Source organism: Vidua chalybeata, chromosome 25 (assembly GCF_026979565.1).
Source record: "Vidua chalybeata isolate OUT-0048 chromosome 25, bVidCha1 merged haplotype, whole genome shotgun sequence".
Classification (NCBI taxonomy): domain Eukaryota; kingdom Metazoa; phylum Chordata; class Aves; order Passeriformes; family Viduidae; genus Vidua; species Vidua chalybeata.
Genome location: NC_071554.1, coordinates 2,316,325 through 2,335,862, shown reverse-complemented (window position 1 = coordinate 2,335,862; position 19,538 = coordinate 2,316,325). Strand labels below are relative to the sequence as shown.

The window sequence follows — 19,538 nt, the reverse complement described above, 5'->3', positions numbered from 1 at the left end:
CTCTCAGCTCAGCCCTGGCCCCACCAACTTCTCAGTGTGCTCAACAAAAGGCAGCAGTCCTGTCCCCTGCTGCAGTGGCCTTGGGGACAGAGCAGAGCCAGCACAGGCTGGGAATTCACCCCATCCATGGGGCTGGCTGCTTCCAGCCCCTTTTCTCTGTTCCACTTGCTTCTGGAGGCGTTGGGGAGGGCAGGGCTCTCCCCCTTTTTGCTGTGGGAGCAGGGAATGCGAGAGGGGGGTATAAATATCCAGGGAGATTAGTGCTCCCCAGCACTCTGCCCCGGCAGCCAGTGTTGAGTGTCACCCACAGCCCACATTCCCTTTCTCTCCGCTCCCCAGCTGCCTCTCCTGTTTCCAGCCTCGAGTTCACCATCTCTGCTGGCAGCACTTTGATTTCATTCCTCCCTCCACCCCCTCCCCGCTCCCCTCTTGAAAAGGAGGAAATAATGGAGCCTTTGTTGGGTGGCTGCGACACAGGCACCGAGCAAGGAGCTGCACGGGGGCAAGGGGCTGAGCACAGCCTCCTGCCTGGATTATGGCATTCCTGCACCACGGCTCAGGAAAAGTCAATCCTGCACCCCGTGGTGTCTAAAGGGACCCAGGGCTTGCTGACAGCCGTGAAAAATCCCAGATGAGTGAAAAAAAAAACTCTTCACACCCGCTGCCGACTTCCCCCACTTTTATGTAAATTAATATTAACAGGTCCTCAGGTTTGGGTTCTATACAGATATATACAAACAGGAAACGGCTCCATATTTACATCATTAAGTTAATTAGGCTCTGTAAAAAAAAGCACAGGTCCCACATTAGTGCCCTCTCTAGAGACAGCAGAGGTGAGCTCACGTCCTGGGCGCAGGCACACTGACAGTGTAATGTACACTAACAATCACCCCCAGGCAGGGCACTGGGCACAGCTGATCCAGGCAAAACCATCCCAGTCTGGGCTTCCCTGCCCTCCAGAGCCCGGCAGGGAGAGTGCTTGTCCCTGGTGAGGCACCACCATGTGTGTAATGTACACTACCAGTGCTCTGTGGGCCCCGTGCAAGGCACGGGACGGGCACAGATCCCGAGTTCGAGGCAGTGGATGCTCCACACGGCTCCTCCAGCACCTCCAGTGGCACCAGGCTGAGGCAGCCCGGAGGGGACGAGCCCCTGGGGAGCCCCAGTGTGAGCAGACACACCCAGCCCGGGTCACACGATGCTGGCCAGTTCTGTGTTGTCCGACTCCGAGCTGCTGTTGCTCTCCGCCCTGGGGGAAAGAGTTGGGAATGAGGCATGGATTAATCCACAGGAGCAAGGTCTGCATCCCAGTAATATCTGCCTTAGGGAACAGGAGCTTCCAGAGGGATATCAGCACCTCGTGCTGCCCCCACACAAGCAGCTGGGGCGGGTTCCTGCTGATCTCCCAACACTTCACACCATCCCTTTGGAAGCTGGGATTGGGAAAACAAGTCAGCCCTTTCCTCACGCCACCACCCACGAGTCCTGGAGGATTCCTGGACGAGTCCCAGTGTGTCCCAACCCGTCTGATCCTGCCCCCACACACACACCCCCTCAGGCCGTGTTTGCTGCCTGACACTCACCTTAAATCCTGCAGGGCTTTCTTGTTTTTGCTCCGCTTCTCCTCGTCGATGGGATACAGCTTGAACAGCAGCAGGCTCAGCAGGATCAGCCCCACGGGCACAGCAGACACCAACATCTTCAGGGTGAAGTTCACCTGGCCAGGCTGGGAGCAGCCCCGGGTCTGGTACCCTGCGAAGCTGTGGGCAGAAAGGCACCTTCAGACAAAGGAGACAGGGTTTGCAGGGGCTGAACTGCTCCCTGTGGGGAGAGTTTTGGGGCAATAACCAGATTTAGAGCCCCTCAGCCCCATTCCAGAGGTTGGGAAGTGCCTCCCTCCCTGGCCTCCCCCTCAGCTCCCACGCAGGAACTCACTCCAGGCTGAGCGTGGAGATGCCCAGGGAGACCCCAGCAGTGAACTTGGTGAAGAAGACATAGAAGGAGAAGAAGATGGCCTCGTGGCCATGGGAGCTGGGGTGCTGCAGCTTGAAGTCATCGATGACATCTGGCAGCATGGACCTGTATAGAGAGAGGGATGGTGACCACCAGGACTGGCACAACAAAGCCACCTCCTCTCTGCTGAGAGCATTTCCCTCAGGAGCTCCACCTGGGGCTGCAAACACTGCAAAAAAAAAAACCCTTCTGGGGTTTTTTTAACCCCTCTGGCAGGCTCTGGAAGCCCCCTGCCCAGCCCCTCACACTCACCAGGGCAGGAGGAAGGCGGCTGCCACGCTGATGCCGGCGGCGACGGCCACGACGTAGGTGACAAAGAGGTTACTGTCCAGGACAACCACGGCGATGAGGAAGGGGATGGCAGACTGCAGAGGGGACAGAGACCAGGTTGGCATCCCCAGGGCCTGGCCTAGACCCCCTGGTTTTTGTCTTCTCCCACATATCCCAGCCCTCCAGGGAACCAGAGGTGCAATGTCCCTCCCTGAGCCCCACGACACACTCAGACAGCACAAACAGCAGCAGGAGGGACAGACACCAAGTTGTCATTAGCAGCAGCCCCTGCCCAGCTCTGTGCTCTTTTGGGGGAACTCTGCTCATGCCATGTGGTAAAGACCATCCCCACATGCACCCCACACCTGAGGGGACACTCACTGAGATGCCCACGTAGACAGCTGTCTTCTTCCCAAAACGGGTCAGGAACCACTGCCAGAAGGGAATGGTCAAGGTGGCTGAGAGCTGTGGGAAGAGAAGGGTTGTGGTGTTGGCTCTTGTCTGCTGGAAAGGCCCTCCCAGCAAGGAACAGCTCCTGGCGCGGCCTCCTCCCATCCCAATTCCAGCACCTGTGATTGCCACATGCTCCCAGGGCTGGCACAAAGCCACACGTGGTGTGTGGGGCCACCTCCTCCCCCTGAGCAGAGCCCTGGCACCACACCTGACATGACAAGAGGGAGGATCTGGTGCTGGGAAGGGACCTGGTCTTGTCACCTGCCCACAGTGTGAGCAGGAGCCAGGCTCTGCGGGCACCATGGCACCTTGGGCCTTTCCACCCCATTGAGGAGAGGGTGGGAAGCGCTTCCAGGAATGAGGCAAGCTGCAAAGAGCTCTCAGGGAGCTGTTTTGCTCCATGTTCCTGGCAGTAAACACTGAGATCCTTTTCTCAAAGCAGGGAGGGGAGGGAGACAAGTGGAAGGATTTGGACAAAAGGCCCCCATGGCTCCTGGTGTCCCCCATCTGTGGCCTTGTTCACACAGGAACAAAGGCCCCGCTGTTCCTGCCAACCCACCCGGCCTTTGCAGGACATTTGGCAGCTTCTTCTCCCTCCCCTTGTCCCAGGGGACCCCTGATCACTGTCCCCGTGTGCCTGTCCCTCCCCTCAGCCCATGCCAGCACCCCCTGGACCCCACCACAGCCACAGCCCCCCGAGGGCTGCAGGACAGGGCCGTACCCACCATGATGGCCAGGAGAATGTTCTGGAACTCGTTGCGAAAGCCCAGGGTGTAGGTGCAGAAGAGGGCAAAGTTTCCCTCCAGCAGCTGTGGAAAAGGCAGGCAGGGGTCAGGGGGGGACAGCCAGCCACCCCGTGGGGACACGTCTGTCCTCACACGGCCGCACCCCCAGCGCAGGCAGGGGAAGAAAGCGGCCATTGACCGAGGGCATGAGGCCACATCCTCCTCCCTCCGCCCGGGGCAGCTCCGGCTCATCCACCACGTGCTGCCAGCCCCTGGGATCGTCCCCACACCAACCCCCACTGCTGCTCCCTGTCCCCAGCTCACCATGAAGGCCAGCGAGGTGAAGAGGAAGCCGGCGATGAGCTTGATGTAGGGCCCGTGGTTCATCACCAGCTTCAGCCCCTGGAAGAAGGAGACAGGCTCGTCCGACTGGAGCTCAGAGGACTCTGGGGAGCAGAGATCAGCCCAGCGTTAGAGCCCCCCCAGAACAGCACCCATGGGTGCCCCATCCCGCTGCTCAGCACCCTCCACAACCCCTGCCCACCCACAGCATCCCACCCAAGGGAGTCAGGGCAGCCCTGCCCTCACCCAGGGGTGCCTCAGCCCCATGGAGCAGCTGATTCCCCCAGGATAAGCAGGGAGAGGGAAGGACAGAAGTTTGGATATCATGTTCCCCCGGGATGCCCTGGTTGGCACTGGCAACCTTGGCCAGCCAAAAATGGGCGAGATAAAGGTTATCTAACAGACCCCAGAGGTGCTCTGGCCTCCTGCAGCACCTCCCCAGACCCAGAGCTCAGCTCCACCTGCCCCTCTCCTCGGGGAGACCCACGAATGAGGGGCCAAAAGCTCGGCCAGGCTCCAGGAGAGGAAGGAACAGCAGCATTTCCACAAGCATTCCCGAGCATTGCAGCCCCTCTCCAGCCTCACCTCTCCTCTCCCTCACGCCCAGCAGCAGGATGAGGGCACAGAGGAGGTAGAGCCCCCCGATGACCCCCGCAGCGATCATGTAGGCGTTCCTCTGTGCAAGAGAGGGAGCAGCAGTCAGGGAAGGGGCTCATCCCTGCAGTCAGGGAAGGGGCTCGTCCCTGCCCTGAGGGTGGCACACATCAGGGGACCCCCAGCTTACGGTGTCTGTGAGAGACCCGGTGTCGTGGGTCATGTTCAGCTCCTCCATGGCCACCGAGGAGTTGGTCAAGCCAAAGAAGAAGGGGCTCCCAACGCAGGGAGTGTCCACTTTGCCAACGATCTGGCCCTGGATGGCAGTGCCCAGCACGGTGCCCAGCACCTCCACGGTCATTCCTGGAGGGAGAGGCCAAGCAGGGCTGAGCACAGCCTGTGTCCACAGCAGAGCATCCCCAGCTGGGAGTCACTGCCCTTCCCGGGGAGAAATGAGCCAGCTGTGCTACAGATGCCTCCAAATCCCCAAGGGATAAAGGGGAGGAAAAGGGGAGGAAAAGGGGAGGAAAAGGGGAGGAAAAGGGGAGGAAAAGGGGAGGAAAAGGGGAGGAAAAGGGGAGGAAAAGGGGAGGAAAAGGGGAGGAAAAGGGGAGGAAAAGGGGAGGAAAAGGGGAGGAAAAGGGGAGGAAAAGGGGAGGAAAAGGGGAGGAAAAGGGGAGGAAAAGGGGAGGAAAAGGGGAGGAAAAGGGGAGGAGCAGCTCTTACGGTAGGCAGTGGCCGAGTCCCGCTCGCTCTGCTCCCTGCTGATAAACATGGTCAGTGCTGAGTAAGGCACGTGGAAGCACTGCAATGGCACAAGGAGAATTGGCTCAGGGAGGATGTCACAGCCCAAGGGACCTGGGGCAGGGTGGTTTCTGCCTGTCTGTGCAGCTCAGGGATTGGCAGGGATTGGCAGCCTCCATGCCAGGTGTGAGCAGAGCCTGACTCACCGTCACGAGGGTCTGGAAGGCACAGTAGAAGACAAGATACCACATCACTTGTCCTGTGGAGATGTCTGGCACAAACCAGATGAGGAAGTAGGAGATGATGGCGAAAGGGGTGGAGAACATGATCCTTTGAGAGAACAAAGTGTCAGCCTTGTGGGCACGGCCTGAGCAGCCCAGCTCTCCCTGCTCCCACACATCCTGAGGGGCTTCATGCGTCTGATCTGGGGGCTCCTGAGCTGCCCCAAGGCTGATCCAAACCAGCCTGGAGGCAGCAGCTCAGGTGTTACAGAGTAGGAAGAGCTGACTCAGAGTTCCAGGGAAGAGCTTTCCTTGCACTAAGAGAAGTGTTTCATTCCACAGACGTGATTGATCTGCTCCTGCCTTGGGCTTCCACCCCCAGTCCCGACCTCTCCCCCGGGCAGCACTGCTGTGTTCAGCAGGATGTAATCACCCCCCTCATGCTGGCAAGGGCTGGGGAGCAGCTGGGGAACAGCCAGGCAGCTCAGCCGTGCTCCCCAGCAGCCAAAAACCTCTCACCAGCTTGGCTTTGCTGCCAAGGCCCCCCCAAGCCCTGGTCCTGGGGTCAGCCCTGCTCTGCTGACAGCAGTGGAGCACATCAGAGGCCAGCAGCAGGCTGGCTCCTTCCTCCACCTCTGCCCAGCCTTCCAGAGCTGCAGGAGCAGGGACATGGGATGCAAAATGCAACAGAGGATTAGAGGGGACTGCTCAAGTGCTGGGCTTTGGCAGCAATTCCTGCAGGATCTGCCAGCAAGGGCATCTGCCCTCTTCATCCCGTGGATCTCATAACCCCTGTCCTGCTGCAGGACAGCCAGGGCACAGCTCTGCCCTGCTCCAGCACCCCGGGGACACCACAGACACCCAGAGCCCCCCATCACCCAGGGGAGGAGGAAGGAGGGAAGCGAGCCAGGTGTTGAGGTTAGACCCACATCTGTTCAGGAGACGGATTTTGCTGGGGATTTGTGAACACCCTGAGCTCCACAAACCCCAGGACAGAGGCTGTGAGGTCCTGGGGCGAGTCCAGCAGAACTGGACATGGGACAGAGCCACTCACGGCCCGGGCTGCCCCTCCCCTGCCAGGGTACAGCGAGATCTTTCCATCTGGGCTGACTTACAGGACGCAAAGCTTAAATTGAAGTCGGGGAGGGAGCGGGGAGAGCGAGAAACAGAAACTCCGTGGATGGAGTGCAGCGACAGAGGCTGCACAGGACCCAACACATGCACATTTTTCTGCACCAACGTCACCCCATTGGGGAAGGAGGGGGGAGGAAAGCGCCAAGCAGCTCCAGCCCCTCCTCAGCCCCTCCTCTCTGCCGCTTATCTGCGCGCCCATACGCGGAGCCGAGGGAAACGTGGAGCCAAATGTTGAATGAAAGCAACAGAACAGCGTCACGCTCTCGCCATCGCATGAGCGTCAGATGTACCAATTCCTCCCAGCATCGGGCAGCTGAGCCTCGGCCAGGGCTGACCACAGCTCCTGGCAGGCAGGAGTGACTGACAGTAACCCCTGACCCAGGGCGAGGTGATTAAGGAGCACGGTGGCGGCTGTGACGTGCCCCAGTGCTCATTGGCCACGCTCGATGGTGTGTTCCTTTGTGCACACCCCTTCCCAGCCGGCTTGAGCTGCTGGCAAACGGCTGCTGCCCCCGGAGGAGGTCAAAGCCAGGGGTTTCTCACTCACAGACACCTCAAGGAAAAGTTCAGTCAGCGGGAAGTCCGCTGTGGTCAAGGAAATGCGGATCCCAGCTCAGAGATGGGGACAGAGTGACGTCCACGAGGCTGGTGGGAAAGGAGGAAGCAGACAGTGGATGAGCTGGTGTAAGGAAATGCGCCAAAAAGGTGTTTCAAAGAGAGAGGACTGAAAGGGGGAGAGGTGGTGGCCCTCAGGGGAGGTGTCCTCTCCCTTCCGAGGAACTGGAATAGCCACAAGCTTTGTGCTGGAGCCAGCTGGGCTTGGTCCCACAGAACAGCCCGGCAACAAACCCTCACACACGGCGGGGTCACCTCGCAGGTGTTGAGGGTTGGGGTCAGGCAGCAGCCTTGAGACCACCCCAGTGCCTGCAGCTCCTGGCTTTGCATGCAGGGAAACTGAGGCAGCGCCAGCAGCAACACCAGCCTGGGGCTGCGCAGCCCCACAGAGCCAGAAAAACCTGGGTTTAAGAGGTTTAAAATCAGCTCAACTCCATCCAAATTGGGCTCAGCGGGCAGCCCTTGAGCCATGCACAATAGCAGCGAGCTGCGGCTGCCGAGGGGCCCAGCACGAGCAGAAACTCTGGCTAATTTTAACGAAGCAGGAGCTGCTCGGAGGAATGCGGCCACTTCAGTCCCACCCCCTGCCTGGAGATTAGGGCGAGCGGAGCCATCCCCGTGGCCGTCCCACACAGCCCTGCCGCACGCCCAGCCAGCCCCGCGCTAATCTCCGGACCCCAGACCCTGCTGCAGGCGGGGAGAAACTATTTCAGGCCACGTGTGTGTGTGGAGCCGGCCTTCAACAACTGCCTGCTGCTGCTGCTGCTGCCCAGAGCTATTCCAGGAAAGCCAGGAAGCAGAGGGTATAATTCTGTGGGGGAAAGCACTGCGTCCCTCCAGCTCCACTCCCCCCGTGCCCACCCTGTCTGTATTTCAGCCATCCCACAGGCGCACGAGGTTATTTTAGCCACCCCGTCCCCGCTCAGGCATTAATGCTGCACATCCCGTGCAGGAACAGGTGTTCAGGGATGTCCTAAGCCTGCCCCGGGTGCAGGCACGAGCCATTTCGGGGCTCGCAAAGCCCATCCCATCCGCTCCCGAGGGCGGAGGGAGCACCCGTGTGCAGACACCCCGATCCAGGACAGCTGTTTCCCTGCCCAGGGAGCATCCTCGTGACTGTCAGCCAGCGCTTCCTCCACCACAGATCTGCCACACGCACACCCCCGACCCTCCTCCCTGTGGCTGTGATGCCACCTGCTCTGGCTGTCACCATGGCCCTGCCACCAGCCAGGGCTCTGCAGCCACCAGAGGAGCAAAGTCCACCATCGCTGGCAGGGACGTTGGAGTTTGCAGGTGCAGTGATATTGAGGTCAGCCAGGCCCAGCTTGGGAACAGCAAGAGCAACAGGCACAAACTTGAGGTCACCCAGCTGTTGGTGGCACCTGGGGCTTTTTGGAGCTCTTGGCACCAGGCAGGACATCAGCACATCCTGCCCTGCACGCCTCATGCCAGGGGATACCCAAAGCTGGCTGGAAGAGCTGTGCCACATCAGGCAGGGAATGCAGGGTGCTACCAGCAGCTCTTACCAGGGCATCAGGCGGCCAAAGCGGGTCCAAGAGGTTTTGCTGATGAAGAATCCCACCATGGGGTCGGTGATGGCATCCCACACTCGTCCAGCAAATAGGATGATGGAGGCATAGAAAGCGTCCACCTGCAGGAGGAACTTGTGTCAGGAAATGCAAACCCCCGGCACTCCCGGCCGCCCTTCCTGAGCCCCTCAGGACCATCCCAACCCTACCTAGTGTGACCCCACAACCATCTAGGAGCAGTCCCTCGGTCTCTCCCCCTCGTTCAGAGGGATTTGAGGCTCCCAGTACTTCTGAGCGCTGCCCCACCATGGAATTCCCACATCTCAGAGCCCCCAAATCCAGCACAAGGGAGCCCAGGGGCTCTTCTCCCACAGTTTCCTTCCCTCCGTGTTTCACACCGACCCAGCACGCTGAGGGTCTGTAGGACGGGTCCTGTGCTCCCCAAAAACAGCCACCACGACCCCACTTTGTCCCGCACAACACGCGTGGGACCGGCCCGGGTGAAAGCCGCAGCCCCCGGGGGTCGGGGCACTGCCAAGCCCCTCGCAGCTCCATCCCCCGGGCAAAGCGGCACCGGGAGCTCCGGGACCCGCAGCCCCACCGCCAATCCCGCCCCCCAGCCCGGCCGTACCTGCGCCACGTCCAGGAGGTAGATCTGGAGGAAGAAGCCGAGGGCGCAGCCCGTGATCTGGTACGGAGCCCCCCCGACGGCGTAGCACAGCTTGCTGCACACCGACAGCCGCTCGCGGCTCTCCTGCGACCGGGATGGGCGTTAGCGACCCCGGGAAGCGCCCCCCGCCCCGAAGCGGCCCGGACCCCCCTCTGCGTGCCCCGGGGCTCACCTTGCGGCGGTGCTGGCGGAGCGCGGGCGGCAGGAGCCCCCCGGCCCCGGCCCGCTCCGCGCCGCCGCCCCCGGCCATGCCTTGTGCGATGAATGGGCCGAGCCGCCGCCGCTTGCCCTTGTACCGGGAGACCCGCCCCGAGCTCGGCCGCACCGCCCCCACCCGCCTCCGCCTCCTCCTCCTCCTTCCCTCCTTCTGTCCCGGCCCTTCCCCCCGGCGCTCCTCTCCCTGCGTCCCGGTGCTTTCCTCACCTCTTCTCTGTCGCACATCCCTCCATTCTCCCATTCTCAGCCCCCCACTCCATCCCTGCCCTCCATCCCAGCCCTTCATCCCTCAGAATCGCAGAACGGCTGGGGTTGGAAGAGGCCTTACAGCCCATCTCATGCCACCTCCCTGCCACCTCCCAGCCAGGTTGCTCTGAGCCCCGTCCTCCCTGGCCTTGAGCACTTCCAGGAATGGAGCATCCAGCACCTCATTGGGCAACCTGTGCCAGTGCCCCACCGCCCTCATCGTTAAAAACTTTATATCTCGCCGAAATCTCCCCTCTTTCAGTTTAAACCATCACCCCGTGTCCTGTCACAACAGGCCCTGCTAAAAAGGATGCAGGGGACACCCGCAGTGTCCCCCTCACTGGATGGCCACATGGACCTCGATCCCAGCCCCTTTCAGCTGCTCTGGGTGCTGTTTGGCCACGTGAGCACACCAGACCTGTATCAGTGTCCTGTCACTGCAGTGACAGCCACCAGCTGCCCTTGGCTCAGGCCACCAGGGTTCAAAGATTGCCCTGAGACGAGGCTGTGGAGCAGGGCTGAGCCAAGGGGGCCAGCGTGGCACCAGTGCCATGCCCTGAGTGCCACCTGGAGCTGGGCATGGGGGTGGGAACAGGACCTGGGATGCAGCAGAACCTGAGAGGTGAGCAGGGTGGGTGGCCCAGCAGCTCCAGGCACTCCCAGTTTTCGGGAGCACTGAGCTGGTGTCACCACTGACTCACAGTTTCTGGCCCCTCATACACCTGCAGTGGGTTCTCCTGGCACTGCCTTGTGTCACAGGGATGCCACCCCCTAGGGATGGGGCCCTGTGTGAGGCTTCAGGGTGTGAAATCAGTGACACAAAATACCTCGAAACAGGAGAGGACTGCGTGGATAAAGTCTCCCTTTTCCTCAGGGAAAATCTCTTGCCCAGGAGCAGAGGGGACTCCTGTGGTGGCACTTGACCATGTTCTAGGGACCAGACTCCCCACCGTGTGTGACCCCAGCACCATTACTCTGTTCCCTTTGTCCCAGGGGCTCCTCAGCTCCTGGGAATGCTTTTGGCATTCCTGTCCTTGAGCAGAGCTGCCTCCTGGGCAAACAGGGCTTTAGGGGAACAAAGAGAGGCCTTTGAGACCGAGATTGTGCAGAAAGACCTCAGATAGGGGAACCCAACCCTGCATATGAAGAGAAGTAGACAGACCGGGATTTCCCTGGATTAGGAGGATTTTCTCCCCCAGATCTGGTGTTGCAAAATTTCCGCTGGGGGATTTGAGCCCTTCCTGCTCTGGGGGATCCTCATGGCAATGAATGACCCACCAAGGGCTGATCCCAGCGGGGATGTCCATGCAGCAGCTCCTGCCAAGCCTGGGGACTTCAGGGACACACAAGTGGTTGGGATTGGGCCACTCACAGGGTCACCCTCGTCACCAGAACCACTTCAGTGACACTACACCAGCCTGGCCTCCACATCCCCCAGCTGGGGACACCACTGGGGCCTCTTGGGGGATGGGACCCAAATGCTGGCCCTGGGGACATGGAAGGATGGGGACTCCAGTGCAGGATGCCACCCCTCCTGCCACCCACACCTCCCACTGTCACACATCCGGCACAGCCTGGAGCAGGATCTGAGCAAGTGTGAGAGCACCCGAAACCAGACAGCCCTGCCCGGCTGGGTCAGCCCAGACAGGGAGCGTGGGCTCGGGGACAAACAGCAGAGAGGCGATCCCAGACCTTCTGGGGGGCCACAGACCTGCCTGAGCGTGGGGATAGCGGTGCCTGACAGCACAGAGCTTCTCCAGGGCTCAGGGCACCTCCTGCTGTCGGGCAGGGAGTGACGGTGACAAAACGAGTGGAGGGAGTGAGGAGGCAGCAGGGCAGGAACCAATGGTGCGTTTTCCTCTCCTTTTCTCTGCACCCTCAGAGTGGGTGGCTGCACACCCACGGAGCTGGGGCTGGTGTGACCCCGGGGCTGTGGGCACTGTCTCCCTCCCTGTCAGGCTGGGCAGCTTTTAGTGCTGTTCCTGCAGCCCAAAGGGGTTTGGGATGGCATTCTGCAAACCTCCAGCCAGACTCTGTGCCTGCTGCCCAACAGCTTCTTGGGGACAAAGGGGACTCATTGCAGGGTTACACGTGGCGTGTCACAAGGCAGAGGGGACGAGATGGGGCCAGGATGCGTTGGCACAACCTCTGCTCCCTCTCTGAGCATCCAAGGCTCCCATGGGCATGGCAGAGTGGCTCGAAGGCTGCGGTGGGATGGGGACAGCCAGAGGCAGAGCCCAGGACACCCCTGAGACACCTGCCAGGCTCTGGGGGCGGCTGCTCACTGTGGGGAAGTGCTCTGGGGTCTGGAGCTTCAAAGCCCAGCCCTGCTGGAAGCGGGGATCCAAAGGGCACAGGGCCACCAGGAGCTGCCCTTACATCATGTGTGGAGCCGTGCCAGCCGCCAGCAGGGCCACGGCAGCTCCCGTGGGGCTGTGCCAGCACCCAGGGCACTCACTCGGCGCTGGCTGGGGACCTGTGCCAGCACCCTGCAGCTGTGGGGCACGGCCAGGGTTATCCTGTCCCTCTGTCGCTGTCACCGCAGCCCCCGGGGCAGCCACCCACCCTGTTTGCACAGCCGGTGGCTCTCGGGTGCTGTTTGTCCAGCGCCTGGAGAGGCCGGGATCAAAGGGCTGCGTGGCCCCCCCGGCCCTCCCCGGCGCTGCTGCTGCACCTTCAAAGCATCCGGAGCCCCTTGGAGCCCGGACAAGCCCTTGCCTCGCCCTGGGAAAAGCTGCGGCCGTCCCAGAGAGCACGGGGAGGAAGGAAAGAAGGGCGGAAGGAGACGTGGCCGGGCGCTATAGGCTGGAGGAAGGCGCGCTCCTGTTGGAACAGGCGGCCGGGGGCAGTGCCAGCCGTGTCCCCAGCCATGGCCACTTGTCACTGCAGGTGCTGGGACAGCACAAAGCTGTGTGGCGGCTCGGTCTCTGCCCTCAGTGCAGGGCGATTTGTTTCCTAAGGGGGAAGAGAGGGCTTCACCCGTGCTTCCCAGGGAAGGAGAAAGACACACCGGGACACACCGGGATACGTCATCCGCTTGGGGACCGCGGGACAGCCGCCAGCCCAGCGCCCGCTCCCAGCCCTGCTCCTCTGCTTGGCAATGGGGAAACTGAGGCACGGAGTGATGGGCAGAGCTGTCCCCCGGGCGGGAGGTGCCCGGTGCGGCGTCACCTGCGCGTCCCCGTCCCCGCCGCCCACGGACGCTGCTCCCGGGGCCCAGCAGGTGGCGCCCCGCGCCCGCCGGTGGCGGCGGACGGGGACCGGGACCGGGGGGAACCGGGGGGGAGCGGGGGGAGCTGTGCTGGACCGGACCGGGCTGGACTGGGCTTGTTTGTGCTGGACTGACTGCGCTGGCCTTTACTGGGCTGTGCTGGTCCATGAAGAGCATTGCAATGCTGGGCTGCACTGGGCTGCACTGGGCTGCACTGGGCTGTACTGGTCGCTGGACTGGGACAGTTTCGTCCCTCCAGGGCCGCTGCTGCACCCCGGCCACCAGCTCCCAGTCCCCCCTGGGCTGCCGGCCGGGGCAGATCCCGTGGCCTCATCCACACCGAGTGAAGAAAGGAGGGTGCTGGGGCTGAAGTGGGTTCACACACACTGTGGGGAGAATCTGTTGGTTCAGGGTGGACTTTGTACCTCTGTGTGTGTGTGTGTGTGTGTGTGTGTGCAACAATGAAGTGCAGGAGGGAAAGCCTCACTGTGTTTTCACATCATTTATTGCCCTTTCTAGGTGGAACTTGCTGTTGGAGAGATGCAGCATCCTGTGCTGCATGGGCAAAATGCTGCTGGTGGGAGCTGTGTGTGTCCCAGACACCCCAGCTTCCCTCCAGCCCGTGGTTCCTGACATCCTCAGGGGCTCCCAACCCTTCCACGTCCCTTCCTCTGTGCACAGACCTTGTTCCTCATGAACACTGTGTCCCCCAGCTCTGTTTTTCTGGTGTCCCCACAGCCCCTCCCTGTTTCAGCCAGCTTTTTGCTGGAGTTGGTGTCTTTCAGGGGGGAAATGCTCCCAGCTGGGCCTGTGAGGGCTTTGGGAAGGAGTGGGGATGTCTCCAGGTGGCATCCAGGGTGGCACCCTGAGCTGGACACAAACACCAAGTGACCCCATTGCTGCCCAGTGCCGGAGCCACTCTCCTGCCTGTGGTGTCAGCGTCCGGTGTGAGCTGGGCAGCCCAACAGGAGCTGGGGTGACAGCCCAGCAGATGAGAGAGAGCCCTCAGAAATAATCTTGGCAGCAGATGATGCCTCCTCGTGTCTTGTCCCCTGTTCTCCAGTTGGCTTTGCCCTCGCCCCCAGGCTGGCGGCACAGCCGCGTGTCCCTCCTCAGTGCTTGCAGAGGGGGACCCCCCCCAACCCTGCCCCTCCCGGGGGGCCAAGGACAGCGCTGGGAGCCCCCGGGGCGCTCCTGGGGACAGCGAGGAGCCCCCAGCCCAGCGCACGGCGGGGCTGCTGGTCCAGAACCCGGTGAGCATCCCCGGTAGCGACACCGGGGACCCTCGGGGGGCTGCGCACCCCCCTCACCGTGTCCTCAGGTGGGCGGGGCGCGGAGCGTGACCACGCCCTTTATTCAAATCTTCGTGCGGCGATTGGCGGGGGCGGGGCCGGGCTCCGCGGCCGGGCTATAAGAGCGGGGGAACAATGCGCCCGCGGTCCCGGCTCGGGGGCTGGCGCCGGGGTGGGGGTCCCCCCTCATCCCTGGGGCTGCCCCTCTCCTGAGCGCCCGTTCTTGTCTCGGCCGCCCCCTTCCCCGTGCCGAGATGGAGTTTGACTCGTACCAGCACTACTTCTACGATCACGACGCCCAGGAGGATTTCCACCGCTCCACGGCGCCCAGCGAGGACATCTGGAAGAAGTTCGAGCTGGTCCCCACGCCCCCGCTGTCCCCGCTGGGCACCCCCGGGGAGAAGGGAGGCTGCTCGGCGGCGGAGGAGCGCCCGGGATGGCTCTCCCGGTACTGCCTCGCCGGGGAAGAGCCGGAGTATCTCATAGGGACGGGGCAGATCTTCGGGAACCTGAGCGCTTTCATCCTCAAGGATTGCATGTGGAGCGGTTTTTCGGCGCGGGAGAGACTGGAGAAGGCGATGACAGAGAAACTTTCCACGGGCACGCAGAGAGCCACCCCGCACAAACCGTCCTTCGCGCAGGATTTTGGGTTCAGCAGCTCCGTCAGCGAGTGCGTGGATCCCGCTGCCGTGTTCCTTTGCCCGCTGGCCGAGAGCAAGATCCCCGCATCCTCGGGATCCGAGGGCCAGAGCGATTCCGGTAAGGGATGGAGCCGCTCCGCCGCCGAGCTGCCAGCTGCCCCCAGCGCGGCTGGAGCCCGGCGTGGGGAACACGCGTGTCCACACACGTGTGTGCAGGGAGCCTCCCAGCCGGGCTGCGCCTTTGTTGAGACTCCAAGCGAGCCCCGGTCCCGGCCCCACGAACAAAGCGGGCTCGGCTGTCCCCCTTTCCCGCGGGGTTTCTGCTCGGGAAGCCCCTGTCCCTCTCGGGAGGGTGCGTGGGGCTCTCTCCGGCTATTGCGTGGGACTCTGGTGGTCCCTTTCCCTCGTCCCGGCCTCACGGAAACCTCGTGGGAAGGTTGAAGGGCAAGTTTGCAGCTCACCTTGCGAAGTTTGGGGGTTTGAGCGCTGCACCGCGCTCTGCCGCCGGCTCGCGAATTCGGCTGCTACCCGTTCTTCCTCCCACGGCCCACCCGGGACGGGCTTCCCTCGGGACCAAAGGCAAAATACGCCCTGGGGACAGCAGGTTTGGGATCAGCGGCGTGTCCCCCGAGGCGCTGGCTCGGTAGGACGGGCAGGAACAGCCGCCCCGGCTGTGGCGTGTCCCAGCCCAGCCGCGGGGCACGTCTGCCTGTCCCGCGTGGGGTGTGTGCGGGTGTTTGGACGGGGATACCTCCGACACCCCCCAGCCAAGGGCAGAGCGGTGCCGCTGCCACGCATCTCTCCCATCTCACGCCAATTTTCGGTGTTATTGGCAAACACCCTGCGGCTCTGCACAACCCCCCCGCCCCGCAGCCCCGCCGGGGCCCGTGCCTCGTTTCCCTCGCTCCCGCGGAGGCCGGGCTGACTCGGCTGCCGTGGGAGCGCTGACGCGGTGCCGTGACCCCGTTAATAAATCTGCCGGTGGCCGCCACCTGCGCCGGTGAGTCACGGCGCGGGGCTTAAATGCCATTAGTAGCCAGGTCTGACTGTAAGCCAGGTCGCGGGCTTTAAGAGGCTTAAGCCAAAGATGCGGGGGCCGCGGGGATGCCGGTGGGGTCCCGGTGCTGCGGGGGTCCCGGAGGGGTCCGGCCGCGCCACGTGGGCGCCGAACAAAAAGCAACAGATTGCAAACAATGAGAGGGGCCGCGCTGATGGACAGCAGCACGGACCAATGGGATGGCCGAGCAGCCGGCCGGCCCCGTGAGACAGCCAATGGGCGCCTGCGGGGGGCGGGGCTAGGCGGTCTGAGTTTACTAATGAGCGTGTGTGTGTGCGGGGCTGAGACCGCGCGGGCTGTGACACTGATTGATGAGTGTCCCCCCGCCCACGAGCTCCGCTGTCGGGGGGGGTTTGGGCTTCCTGGGCTGAATCCCAGAGCCTGGAGGGTTTGGGGTATCGGTTGGGGCCGCTATCAGAAGCTCACCACTGGCCCCCTCAGGCCACCCCAGGCTCACGATGCTGGTGGCGGTTTGAGCATCTCGAGGGACCTTTAGCAAGTGGCTGTGTTTTCTCCCAAAGCTTAGGAAAAAAGTTGGAGGCCCGTCATCTAAAGTGAGAGCGATCGTGGCGGATGTGTCTGTAGTCTGCGCACTTCGCTGTCCCCAAAGCCAGCTCCCTGCCACTGGGCTTTGCTGGGATGGGACAACTGCAGTGCCAGCAGGCAGAATGGGGCCAATTATGCTTTATTTAGGTCTTTCTGTTTCTGGGCTTGAGATGCCTTTGAGGTTCAGAGTCTGCTGTAGGGACCTCTTCACCTCTCCCTCCCTCCCTGCACAGTGGGGGATTGTCCCCTCTGTCCCCGGGAAGCCGGGGCTGAATGGGCTTTATCACTTGTGAAAAGTAACAAGTCACCGAGGTGGGAAGCTGCAGCCAAGGGGAACAAAGGGTACTTCTGCCCTTATATCCCTCATTTACAATTCCAATGGGCCATGAAAGCACCCGACCGGGATGAACTTTGGAACTAGGCTGTCCCAGCATCCTGCTCCTCCAGCTCCCCCCCACCTCGCAGGAGGGCTCGGTGTTTCTTTCTTGATGATCCTTTATGATGAACACATGTTGCTCCTGGTGCTGAAGTGAGGCGGAAATAAAGCCTCCCAGTCCATTTTGGGGGGACCAGGCCCAGGAAACAGGGAGGGAATTCCACTCCTTCTCACGTAATGGTATTGAAGGGGCACTTAAATCACTCAATCCCTTTTGGAGGTCGCAGAGTTTGCAGTGCATGAGCAATCTTTAGTGGGGACGTTTTCCAGGGAGCTGTGGGGACCCCCAGAGAGGTGACAAAGTGTGACTGGGCATTCCCAGCTGATGGGGATTTGTTCTTTCTTTTCCATGAGAGCAGAAGGTGAAGAGATCGACGTGGTGACCGTGGACAAGAGACAATCTCTCGGCCTGAGGAAGCCGGTCACCATCACGCTCCGTGCCGACCCCCTGGACCCCTGCATGAAGCGCTTCCACATCTCTGTCCACCAGCAGCAGCACAACTACGCCGCCCGCTCGCCGCCAGACTCCTGTCCCCAGCCCGAGTCACCCCAGCAGGACCAGGAGGAAGACGAGCCACCCAGCGCTGTGGAGCCGGCCCCTGCCGTGACCCCGCCTGAGCCTGGCTTGCCAAAACCCAGCAGCAACCCCGGCTCAGACAGCGAGGACCTGGCCAAGAGGAAAAACCACAACTTCCTGGAGCGCAAGCGGCGCAACGACCTGCGCTCGCGCTTCCTGGCCCTGCGGGACCAGGTGCCCGGGCTCGCCAGCTGCCCCAAGACCCCCAAAGTGGTGATCCTGAGCAAATCCTCCGAGTACCTGCAGTCCCTCATCAGCGCCGAGAGGAGGATGGCGGCCGAGAAGCGGCAGCTGCAGCTGCGCCAGACCCAGCTGCTCAAACGGATTGCTCACCTTAAGGGGCACTAGCACCCGGTGTGCCCCCCACCCTGGTCCCCACAAACCCCCAGCTCCTTCTCAATTTGCACATTTTTTTTATTTTTTGGTTGCTTGTCGAACTGTTGGCCCCTGGGGGCTGGAGCACGTGGCAGTGGCTGTGGGAATGGGTCCGGAGCAGAGACCCCAACGGCATCACCCACCTGGGGTTGGTTCCTGGCACTGGGTATTCCAAAATTTCCCTTGTCCCGGCTGTGAAGCTTCCTCAGTGACTGCTCCAGTTCAAGAGCTCAAATTTATTGCCCCTCCCCAGCAGCCCCTGCACCCCTCTCTGCCATTTGCCACCGACAGCATTGCTGGGAGCTACCCCTGGGCATCCACCTTGTCCTAAAAATCCCAAGCAGCCACATCTGCCTCAGCTCCTGGAAGCAGGCAGGCTCAGAGCCCAGCATGGGGCTCACCTCTGGATAGATCCATGGAGGTGGTGATGGCAGGATGTGCCTCTCACTGGGATGAACAGCACCCCGTGGGCAATCCCCTTGCTCGGCTGGACCGTACCTCACTTCCTCGTGTCACTTCACACAGTAGCTGGTCCTGGATTTTATGTTCTAGAAACTGCTGCTGTAACTGCGAGTCTTATACTGGAGCCTGTGTTTTTATACTGTATTTTTGTACCACTTTTTGAGAAGTATTGGTAAAGAGTTTGCTTTTTTATATACATATATAAATATATAAAAACTTTTTTTTTTTTAAGGGGGATTTCCTGCTGTGGGGGAGGGCTCAGTCCTGCTGCACTTTAGGGAGATCAGGAAGGGGCTGGCTCCTGCTGGACCCTTGAGCTGAGTCCTCGCAGAGGCCATTCACCCCCTTGCAGCTCTCCAAACCGCCCATTTGCAATAACAGGGAATTTTATCCCTTTTCCCATCTTTGTGACCCCTTTTCCTACCCTTGTGGGCTCTCCTTCCAGCAGCCACTTAAAATCCCCAGCGAAGCTTTGGGTTTTGCAGGGGGCTGCTCTGCCTTCCCTGTCTGTGCCCTCCTGCTGCCCAGTCTGTGGTAGGGGTGTGTGGGTGGCAGAGTCCCCTGTCCCCTCCCAGGGGTGCTGGCAGGGGTGGTCCTGCAGGATGGCACCCTGGGGTCCCTGCTGACCTGCTGAGAACCGTTAGAGTTAACACTGGTTGGATTTAGCACTTTCTTCATTACCTCATACTTCATAAATAAATAAGTTTGCAACAGCCTGGGTTGGCTTTTTCCATGCAGTTGGCTGTGGGTTTCCATGCATCACCTTGGTGCTCCTGGGGGGGCTGCTCTGGGTTTTGGGGTATCCTGGGCATGAATAAAAATTAATTAATTAACCTATTTTGCCCCAGGGCTCAGCTGCACCAAGACTGAGCTCTTTGTCCTGATTTTCTCCCAGTGCTTGAAGAAGAAGTGGTGGTGGTGGGGCCAGGGAAATGAATCACCTGGATTATTTTTCCTCCTTTTAAGTGGTTTTAGTGGCAAGGAAGGGCAGAGAGCCCAGGCTGGGCTGGGAGAAGGCTTTGATGTAACTGTAAACCCCACTAATGGGGTTTTGGGGCAGGGGGTGTGGGGTGATCGCTGCCCCACAGGTCAGGGGCTGCGTCTGGCAGTAACCCTATAGGGAGGGGGGAATGCAATCCACCGGCTTGCAGAGAGCTCCACATCCCAGA

General features: G+C 61.3%; 2 protein-coding genes across 2 annotated transcripts; one reads left to right on the top strand and one right to left on the bottom strand.

The window, feature by feature from the left end:
- Positions 1-670: 670 nt before the first annotated feature.
- MFSD2A (MFSD2 lysolipid transporter A, lysophospholipid) lies at positions 671-9,583 on the bottom strand. Its single transcript, XM_053964820.1, has 14 exons — positions 9,483-9,583; positions 9,272-9,394; positions 8,638-8,762; positions 5,348-5,471; positions 5,124-5,202; positions 4,588-4,760; positions 4,389-4,479; positions 3,786-3,907; positions 3,462-3,545; positions 2,665-2,748; positions 2,266-2,378; positions 1,936-2,079; positions 1,584-1,760; positions 671-1,249 (listed from the first exon to the last, which is right to left on the bottom strand). The coding sequence occupies exons 1-14, from the start codon at positions 9,558-9,560 to the stop codon at positions 1,192-1,194; spliced, it is 1,575 nt and encodes a 524-aa protein (XP_053820795.1). The 5' UTR covers positions 9,561-9,583; the 3' UTR covers positions 671-1,191.
- Positions 9,584-14,339: 4,756 nt separating this feature from the next.
- MYCL (MYCL proto-oncogene, bHLH transcription factor) lies at positions 14,340-19,324 on the top strand. Its single transcript, XM_053964883.1, has 2 exons — positions 14,340-15,034; positions 17,315-19,324. The coding sequence occupies exons 1-2, from the start codon at positions 14,530-14,532 to the stop codon at positions 17,878-17,880; spliced, it is 1,071 nt and encodes a 356-aa protein (XP_053820858.1). The 5' UTR covers positions 14,340-14,529; the 3' UTR covers positions 17,881-19,324.
- Positions 19,325-19,538: the final 214 nt, after the last annotated feature.

Bases quoted from the DNA above. Each gene is read 5' to 3' on its own strand.
- MFSD2A (XM_053964820.1), bottom strand. From the start codon at position 9,560: ATGGCCGGGGGCGGCGGCGCGGAGCGGGCCGGGGCCGGGGGGCTCCTG. The intron at 5,203-5,347 runs GTGAGTCAGGCT...GTGCCATTGCAG, and splicing joins CCTTCCAGACCCTCGTGACG to TGCTTCCACGTGCCTTACTC. The intron at 4,480-4,587 runs GTAAGCTGGGGG...TCTCTTGCACAG, and splicing joins CCGGGTCTCTCACAGACACC to AGGAACGCCTACATGATCGC.
- MYCL (XM_053964883.1), top strand. From the start codon at position 14,530: ATGGAGTTTGACTCGTACCAGCACTACTTCTACGATCACGACGCCCAG. The intron at 15,035-17,314 runs GTAAGGGATGGA...CCATGAGAGCAG, and splicing joins CGAGGGCCAGAGCGATTCCG to AAGGTGAAGAGATCGACGTG.